The sequence below is a fragment of the Dermacentor albipictus genome, chromosome 7, assembly GCF_038994185.2.
Source record: "Dermacentor albipictus isolate Rhodes 1998 colony chromosome 7, USDA_Dalb.pri_finalv2, whole genome shotgun sequence".
NCBI classification, from domain to species: domain Eukaryota; kingdom Metazoa; phylum Arthropoda; class Arachnida; order Ixodida; family Ixodidae; genus Dermacentor; species Dermacentor albipictus.
In genome coordinates this window covers 129,821,815-129,831,588 of record NC_091827.1, presented here as the reverse complement: position 1 = coordinate 129,831,588, position 9,774 = coordinate 129,821,815, and the positions used below count along the sequence as shown (strand labels likewise).

Sequence of the window (9,774 nt, the reverse complement as noted above, 5' to 3'; positions counted from 1 at the left end):
TCATAATGATGATGACATACCATGTGTCCAGGGGCGTGGTGTGATGCCGGCCAGTAGTTGCTCCTCACGATTGTGCATGCGCAGCAGGTCAGCCTCCACCAGCTCCAAGCGTGTTGGCCAGGCTGACACTTGAGCCTGCATGTTAGCCACATGCCAACTGATCCTCACGCTTCATTGTTGCTTTTGACAAAGATTCTCGTCTTGCTTTTTCATTTAGTAAACAGCACAAAAACAGAAAATAGACATGGACAGGCACTTCTTTCAGTTGTGCACTGTTTGTAAAAGTATTGACACGTGCATCTTTTTCGAATGACCACGATTCGCCATCTCACTGTCTAACAAATGCTATCGCACAGTGCAGGACGCGCGTGCATGTATCAGAAGTTTCTCAAATGTTATCGATGGTTCTATCCGCTGTCTGTTGTCACCGAACTTTGTGTGATCCGATTGCATGTACGCATGACGCAAACTGTGTAGCACTTTCTGGAAGACATGCGGGCACCAGCAATTACTTTGGAACCTTCGACAACTTATGCATAAAAGCCGACATGCTTGACCGGCTGATCAAATTTTCAACGACTGTCGACTGTGTTTGCCGCTATTATTGTGCCTTGAGTGCAGCCTGCTTCTCTGGGCACATAATTATTCAAGAAAGAGTTTGTTTTGCCATTCACAGTTTTGCTACTGTGTCCTCGTCTGTCTACCACGTTCTAACACGTGACATCTGGTGGAGGTGTTTGCGTTCATGCACTGGAAGCCCCCAACAAACCGTGACCCAAACGCGAACTCTGAAGACAACACCAAAGCTGCCAAGGATCAGCGAGCTGGCCACAGGCTACAAGGACTGCCGTCGGAGCATGGACTTTTCCCTCAGACGACCAGGAAGATTGTGGCCAAGCCAATAACCCCAATGGCAGCTCCAGCGTCCCTCATCGTGCTTCAACAACCCAGGCAGCCACCTACATTTCGTGCAGCTTCATCAGACAATCTGAAAACCTGGCTCGAGACTTTTGAATGAATCGCAGCAACAACTGGACCTCTGAGAATAAACTATGACACGTATACTTCTCCTAGGAGGAGGCCGCGACGACATGGTTCGGAAACCGGGAGTCTACCCTTACAACATGAGACCTGTTCTGCAGTAACTTTCTGAGGACCTTAACAAGTGTTGTACAGAAAGAATGGGCTGAAGTTCTGTTAGGATCGTGAGTGCAACTACTTAACAAGAACACTGCCATCTTTACGGAAGCAATGAGCCATCTATTCCACCATGCCGACCTGGTAATGTCCGAGGAGAAGTTCGCCTACTCACGTGTGGTGTGAAGCAAGAACTTAATCACCGGAATGATACAAAGCCCAGTGCAGACTGCCTAAGAATTTCTTTGCGAGACCACCAGCATTGAGAAAACACTGAAAATACGGAAATGACCATTCAAACGCCACACGATCCCAACAAATTACATTGGAGTTCAATCACTGGGCACCGACGACCTGTGCCAGACTATCAGAATGGTCATGCGGGAGGAGCCTCAGAAGTTGTACCCTTCATCGCAGCCTCAAGTGGCCTTGATTGCCAACGTTGAACGCGAGCAGATCCAACAGTCACTGGGAGTCCCTCAATCACTGCAGCCTCAGTCGGTAGTGATGATGTACACCGCTGTAGTCCACCATCTCGTGCTCCCTCTGCACCCACGCCAGTACCCAGTACCGTTGCAGTTCGTTGTTCACCGTCGCTGCTGCGAGCACGCCAATCCGCTGCCCCGCGCAGCATGCCAAGGAAGACATGTTCGGTGCGCCACCGATCACCGTTCGCTCTGCGACCACTATGGAGAAGCGGGCCACATGTACCGCCGATGCCTATACTGCGAGATGGGCCTACAATGGTTCGCCGTCAATACACCATTTCCATAGCTTGGCAAGCAGCAACGTGACATTGCCGACTACATAGCTGCAACAAAGTCGCGACCCTGACATCCTTTCCGTTCGCCATTGCCAGCATCCTACCTGTCGTGGCAGTGCCAACCATACACTGGCCCAGTCCGGGGCCGGTCCGTAAGCCACTATCCATAAGACTAAAAGCAGGAAACAATGGAGGTACAATTGCTGTATGTCGAAAAGACGAAGATCCTCCGCAGCCAATGATGACGCTTCACGATATATTTCAACAATGCAGCAACAAAAAACCGCCATCCCCACGAAGTCCGGAAGGCAAGAATACACCAACAAAAGATGACCACAGGTCAGCGTGACAGAGCTGTGATCTAATGCCAAGACCTGATTGCAACGGAAGACAAAGAACCACTGACCTCTACACGCTTTTCGATGGCCACGAAGTCATCGCGCTTGTAGACATTGGAGCTGACTACCCCGTCATCAGTGGATTATTAACTGCCAAGTTAAGAAAGTCAAGCTTGCAAGGGACAGCCCACCAATATGTACAGCTGGAGGACACCTCATAATGCAGATTGGAATCTGCATGGCAAGAATTAGTTCACGATTGGACCTACCCTGCGACATTCATTATCCTCCAACAGTGATCACAAGGTGCTGTTATCGGCATGCACAATCATGGCGCAATCATCGACCTGAGGTCAAAGTCATTAACACTGCCCACAGACCAAGCGAAAGCAACGAAAAGGCCTTCCAGTCAGCATGCCTTAAGTGTACCTGAGGACCAAGTCAGCATCCCGCCTCGCTCCAGCATTGTCATTTCCGTCGGAAGCAAAACACCCACAGATGTAAAAGGCGTCATTGAGGGCGACCAACAACTACCGTTTGACCATGATATTTGTGTCGCAAGAGGTATCGCTTGACTGCACGGAGGGAAAGCGAAAGTGATGCTGACAAACTTCAGCCATGAGTTCAACACAAAACAAGGGCACAACAATCGCATACATCGAGGAAATTGTAGCAACCAACAATGCATTTCTCCTCCCGGATTCTACCGAACCTACCCCGATGACCATAGTTCCCAAGCCAGACTTCGACATAGATCTGATTCTCCCCGTAATTAAGCAGCAACAGCTCAGAAGTCTGCTTTGACGATACAAAGAGTGCTTTTCGACGTCATCGAGGATTCGATGAACACCAGTTGTAAAGCATCGCACAATAACCGAAGAGTCCACTTGACCACTGCGCCAGAGCCCTTACCGCGTTTTTATGCGAGAATGTAAAGACATAATGCACTAAGTCGATGAAATGCTGTGCGACGAGATCACCCAGCCATCGAAAACCTTGTGGGCATCTCCTGTAGTCTTGGTGAAGAAAAAGGACGGAAGCCTACGTTTCTGCGTCGATTATCGTCGACTGAACAAGATCACAAAGAAGGGTGTATACCCCCTCCCACGGATAGACAACGCAACACTAAATACCTCTCGTCGATGGATCTCCAAGACTGGCTACAGGCAAATAGAAGTCAGCAAGAGGGACCGCGAAAAGACTCACTAGATGCCAGACGGCCTCTATAAGTTCGAGGTCATGCCATTTGGACTGTGCTCAGCATCTTCAACGTACCAGGTCATGATGGACACGGTGGATTGAAGTGGCAGACCTATGGTGTTTACTTGAATGGTGTCACCGGAAATTTCGACGATCATCTTAGGTGGCTTACGACAGTACTAGAGTCATCAAAGCTCACTCTGAAGCCGGAAAAGTGCCACTTAGCTTACTATTAGCTCCTGTTCCTGGGCAATGTCATCAGCAAATCTGAAGTCCACACCTGCCAACCTGAAGATATCGACATTCTTAAAGCTATCGCGGCAAGGGGAAGGGGGTGCGTGGCAGCACTTTTTTTAAGGGATTTACCTTTTGCGATAAGCTTGCTCATGTTTTCACAACCGCAAGTGAAATCTATGTCTTGGAGAGTAAAGACAGAAAACTCCACTGCGGAACAATTTATTTTTGCAATGATTTTGCAGTTGCCGACTTTGCCTGCTTCAGAAACTTTTCCGTGTAGATTTGCTCAAAGCAAGTACCACTCTCGTGCCCCTTGACCATAAGTAGACTTGAGTGTTTTCTCCCACACAGATAAGCGAAATTTTCTTTAAGTTTTGTTCGCAGTGCTGAATGTTCTCTCACATTCAGCATTGCTGTGGGGAATGGAGAGAATATACAGCATAACCATTGGAATTCAGTGGAACCTAAGCGATCCGTCGACACTTCGAATGCTTCCTAATTGCGACCACAGCAGGTCGCAACTTGGCTCATTCAATATGTCAGCTGGAACATGATAGGGTTACAAGTTGGCAAACTCGACTTCAAGTGTGTCGATTGCTTCTTTTGATTCGCCACTGTGCTGGGGTAGGATAGCAGGGAACGCCATAATAAAATTACCTATGCTGTTGAATGAAGCAGTTTCCAGAGCTTGTACTTGAGCAACTTCAGCCATATTGAGATTGACGTCTGCTAGCAGGAATTTGTGGTGAATGTAATCGCATGCTGCCATTAAGTACAAACGTACAGCAGAGAAGAACTGCTCTCTCTCTCAATGTAGCTCAGTGTCTCAACCACAGAGTAGGTTGTGCTGCCAATGACTATGTCTTCATCACCTTTCTGGTTCTCTGCAGCTCAATAGTCAACTTTCTGCATGATGACATGCCTTGACAACACCTGGGTGCACAAATCTAGTCAGGAGATCTGCGAAAAGGCGGTTCAAGGGGCCCCTCAGTACACGAATCTAAGGAGCCTGTGTCTGAAGAAGGCAGTTTGCGTTCGCAAAAAGCAGGTGTAAGATTTTGGAGAAAAAGACAGCATGTCCTATTTAGCTACGATTACAAAAAATAAAAAAATAAAACAGGCACTACGTGGCTGGCTTCCTCAGAATCCTTGCTAGGAAGCTTCAGTTTGTTTGCTTGAGGTCTCCTTCCTCTTTAGCGAGAGTTCATCGCCGTTGGCGCTTTTTTTTCCCCAAGGCCTGCAGCAGTCTTGTGAAGATGTGTAGCAGACTTTGGGGTCAGTGCAAGGTTCTTGGGGGGTTTGTGAGAACGACTTCAGAATTTGGTATAACTCCAAAACCAGCTCTGTTTGTTGCACTGCTTTGTTTCAGATAAAAAAAGCTGAGTAGTGGTTTCCACTGGTTGAGCAGCCTCTTCAAACACTTTCCTAACGACAGCCAACGTGTCGGCGAATGCTTCAAAATCTTTCTGATCTCGCCGTCATGCATTTTTTGAACTCTAAGTCGACCTTCCATTCCTAGCTTTCCTTTAGGCAAAAAAATAATGTCAACCAAAGCCTCATCTAGTTTTACAGGAAGACATCAAGCTCCTTTTTGGGCGGCCAAAAGATGGCACGGGCAACCAACCCTTATGAGATGGCACGGGCAACCAACCCTTATGAAACCTGGTTGAGCCTCTCTCAATAAAGTAGAAACACTGTTTTTCTTGCCGATCGTGACATTGGCATTGTCCGAACACACAGCCAACAAGTTTCCAATAGGCAAACTCCAAGACTTCATCTCATCCCGAATCAGATTTGCAATCTTGTGACCCATCGCTTCCCCTTGGATTGTCCCGAGGCAAAGATGGCGGCTTTCGACTCTACTCGTTTCATTTACGAAACATGTCGCAACAATAGGGTAAAGCTGCGTATCCCTATTGTTGCTGCCACCCACAGCATTCAAAAATACTTGCTGTTTTAGGGCATTCAGCAAAGAAGCCTCCGTGTTGGCGGCCGTTTCCCGAACAATTGATGTCATCTTCGTTCATCCACAGGCGTAGCGTTTCGCTTCTTCCACTTGGGGAACATCTTCTGGAAAAACGGTCCAGCATCATCGCTGACACTTACCGGGATGTTGCGTTCGACTAAAAACGGCGAGAAGTATTCTGCATAAATCACATCACGGTAATTGTCGCTGCATACAAAAGTTGCTAGGCTTGACTGGCTGTTCACGGCTCGCACGTAACCCTGATGCTTTTTCCAAGCGATGTGGACCTTGATGTCAGACTTATCGCCATGCAAGATGTTCACATCACAGGCACATGTGGCGCAGAATCCGAACTTCTCTTCAACGGTACAAAGCATGGAAATTCTGCCACGTACAATTTCAAAAACACTTGAAAGTACTGTCGGGACTTCAAGCCGCCATTGCACTGCGAAGCCGCTACAGGCCGAAGTCACACTGCACTTGACGCGGCAACTAGTCACACAAAAGGCGAGCCCAAAACTGCAGGGACTGAAGCTGACTGAAGTCCGAACCCACGCACCTACGCGAACAAAGGCAACGGCATGGCAACAGCTTTGTGGAGGTGCTAGAGGAGCTATCGGCACTATTGAGCATTTTATATGGATTCGTGACCCCACCAGTAGACGACAGAAGTCACTACAACCTTGCAGCTGCTGATGATGATATCACGTATACGTAATGCCCTCTCGTGGTGGCACAGGGTACCAGAGTGTAGTTTTACTACATTTTCATGTTTTTAAGGTTCATAAAATCGTAAGACTGTCGAAATTCATACATTTTACGGAAAATTCAGAAGAGTTGGCAGGTATAGGAGTCTTCTATGACCCGTAGAAGACAGCTGCCATCACAAAGTTCCAGCAGCCCAGAGACAAGAAGGCAGTGCATAGATTCCTTGGCATGTGTTCCTACTACAGCACCTTTGTTAAGGGGGACCCGAATCTTTGGGACTAAAAATAAGCCCAAACTTCGAGTTTTCAATTTTTAATTTTCCCGTTCCTTATGCATTTCCGCGTCTATCTCCAAGATTTGGGTACAAAATACTGCATAGTTCTTCCATTATCATAACTTAAAGATGCAAATCTGCCAGCGTTGCCCTTTAAATTGGGGACAAATCACGCCAGATTTTCATTGCCTATACTGGATAACTTCGCGCTCTGCCAGCGCCATTTGGGACCATTCGAAAGCTCACATTTCTGGCTTTCATTATTCGTCAGTTGCCAACATTGCCAGCACTGCGGTCACAAAAAAACACACAAAAAGAAATTTGCTGCACATGCTATTATTGGCCAATTTGAGCATGTGACCAAGATGGCGAGTGATGATGGGCTCCAAGGACCACGAGCACTCAAACGACGAAGACAGCTGCCATTTTGTCTTAGTCTCACGACTGCGACACTAGCTATGCTGGAGGTCGAACAAAGTTTTTTTCTTTGAATCGTAACGGGCGGAAATGTGCGAGACACAATAAACTTCCGAAATGATTCTGTCGTCGTTGTCAACACAGGATACCCGGCAGCTCACCGCTGAAGTTGTACCACCACCGAACGTCTATGCCACATCTGCTCTGCCACATCACGCGTATCCACACGCCGGTTACACTCACGTAGGAATTAAATATGGCTGTCAGAACTGGAGAGGAAGTGGATAAGATAAGAGCTATTGAGCAAGCTAAGCTCGAAAGAATTGAATCTACGACAGCCACAGAGCGAACAATCCGGCATTTTGTTGAAGATACGACTGCCGATAGTGCAACAGCCTCGGTCACAAGGCCCTCTGCTCCTTACGTTGTCGTCAGACTTGCAGCAGTGAACAATCTTATCGGCGTTTTCTCGTGCAATACTTGCATTGGTTTGCGTAGCTGGCGCGGAGCAGTTAGGATTATGGTCTCACTACTAAACTGATTGTGGTTTGTGAGATGTGCGGTGAAGTTGCATCGGGATGGAGCTCACGGGAATTGAGGGCCCGAAAATGTATAATCATTTTGAAGTGAACATACTAGCAGTGCACGCTATGTCGTCGACCGGTAACTGCCATGGATTTTACCTAGTGCCTGCTGATGGCTTTTGGTAGTTTTTTTTAATTTCTTTCCATATATAAGTTGTTAAATTTTTTGGTTGTTTTCTCAAAACCCACAATTTCTAAGATCATGCCGTATTAGAGGTGCATTATCTCTGCTTCTACTTGTGCTATCAGTGTAATTCTTTTTTTCCAGAAAGGCAAAGCTGTGTAGAGTGCAAATCTACAAAATAGCTTTGTTGCATTTATTAATTTTTTTAATGTTTCTTTTTTTAAAAGTTAGAACGACTTCTCTCCCTGCAGTTTGCAATGTTCTGATTTGATATAAAATTGGGTTAGAACAGCATACATGCTATTTTGCACTGTTTGTTAGTTACACATTATTTTCGTATGTCAATATTTATTATGCCATATATAGTTTCATAGATAGCTCACCTCCAAGCGAATTATGCAATCAATCTGAATTGCTTCAATTTCTGGAAAGTTATTCACTCTGCAAGAAAATTAGATGTATATTCAAAACTAGCACATTGAAATACATAAACTCAGCAAGTTTCATCAATATCGATCAATAATTTTTTTAAAAGTGTTCAGGCAAGGGTCCCCAGACTTTTCATGCATTGCTGAGCCACTTACACATCTAACTGAATGTGGTGTCGACTGCAAGTGGGAAACGCCGTAGGCTGACGCATATCAAGAACTCCAACAACGCAAGCCAGTTACCACCAGTACACGCACACTTCGATGAAGACGCCGATACATAAATCCACACTGACGCCAGTACTATCGGCCTCGGTGCCGTTGTAGTCCAGAGGAAAGACATACCTGAACGGGTGATAGCTTACGCTTGCCTGTCACTGTCAAAAGAGGAAGGTAATCATTCTATGATCGAAAAGGAATGCCTCGATATAATTTGGGCTACAGCAAAATTCCGCCCTTACCTATATGGCAGGCTATTCAAAGTCGTCAGTGACCATCTCGCATTGTGTTGGCTAGTGAATTTAAAGGGTCATTCATGACGCTTTGCGCAGTGGAGCCTAGGAATGCAACAACATGAGATCACTGTATTCTTCAAGTTTAGATGAAAACACGCTGATGTCGACCGCCTGTCGCGCACTCCCATGAATCCGTTGCCCCAAGATGACCAAGACGAGGACTCGTTTTAAGGAACAGTAAGTGCATACAACTTTAAGCAGGAGCGAGAGGACACGAAATTCAGATGCCTTGCCAAGTAGTTGCAGGGCAGGCCGACTTTGTCCCAAGGGTATTTTAGGCACATATTGTCTTCATTTTCCTTGCAAAACAACGTCCTGGTGAAGAACATTTAGCCAGCCCACGCAAACTACCTTCTCGTTGTGCCCGCAGCACTCCTGTTAGAAGGGCTGCATAGCCTGCACGAAAACATGGCCGGGCACTTAAGGTTTTCCCGTACACTTGCAAGAATACAAGAGAAGTACTATTGGCCGCATCTGACCGCCGACGTCAGCCGGTACGTCAGGACATGGTGAGACTGCCAGCGACGCAAGAGGCCACCGACAAGGCCAGCGGGATTACTACAGCCGATCGAGCCTCCTTTCTGGCTGTTTCAGTAGATCGACATTGGTTTGTTGGGGCCCTTTTCGAAGTCAACATCTGGAAATAAGTCGATCGCCGGCACCGACTTCCTTACCTGCTATGCTGAAACAAAATCCCTGCCTAAATGTGGTGCAGCCGAACTCTTTAAATTCTTCACCGAGAACATCCTGCCATAGTAGAAGTCCTCATCACTGACAGAAGAACGGCCTTCACTTTAGAGCTCACTCAAACCATCTTGCAACACAGTCAGACAAGCCACAGGAGGACAACTGCCTACCACCCACAGACAAATAGCCTTACGGAGCAGCTGAACAAGACCTTCGCCGACATGCTTGCAATGTACGTCGACATTGAAACCCGCCGTGGTTGCTCAGTGGCTATGGTGTTGGACTGCTGAGCACGAGGTCGCGGGATCGAATCCCGGCCACGGCGGCCGCATTTCGATGGGAGCGAAATGCGAAAACACCCATGTACTTAGATTTAGGTGCAGGTTAAAGAACCCC

At 47.0% G+C, this 9,774-nt stretch overlaps 1 protein-coding gene across 3 annotated transcripts in view; it reads right to left on the bottom strand.

Moving 5' to 3' along the window:
* Window positions 1-9,774, bottom strand: part of mtTFB2 (mitochondrial transcription factor B2) — a 221,260-nt gene that overhangs the window by 145,664 nt on the left and 65,822 nt on the right. For all 3 annotated transcript variants that reach the window (XM_065424247.1, XM_065424246.1, XM_065424248.1), the window contains exon 4: window positions 21-135. In XM_065424247.1, coding sequence (XP_065280319.1) covers window positions 21-135 — 115 coding nt within the window. The remainder of the gene's footprint in view (window positions 1-20; window positions 136-9,774) is intronic.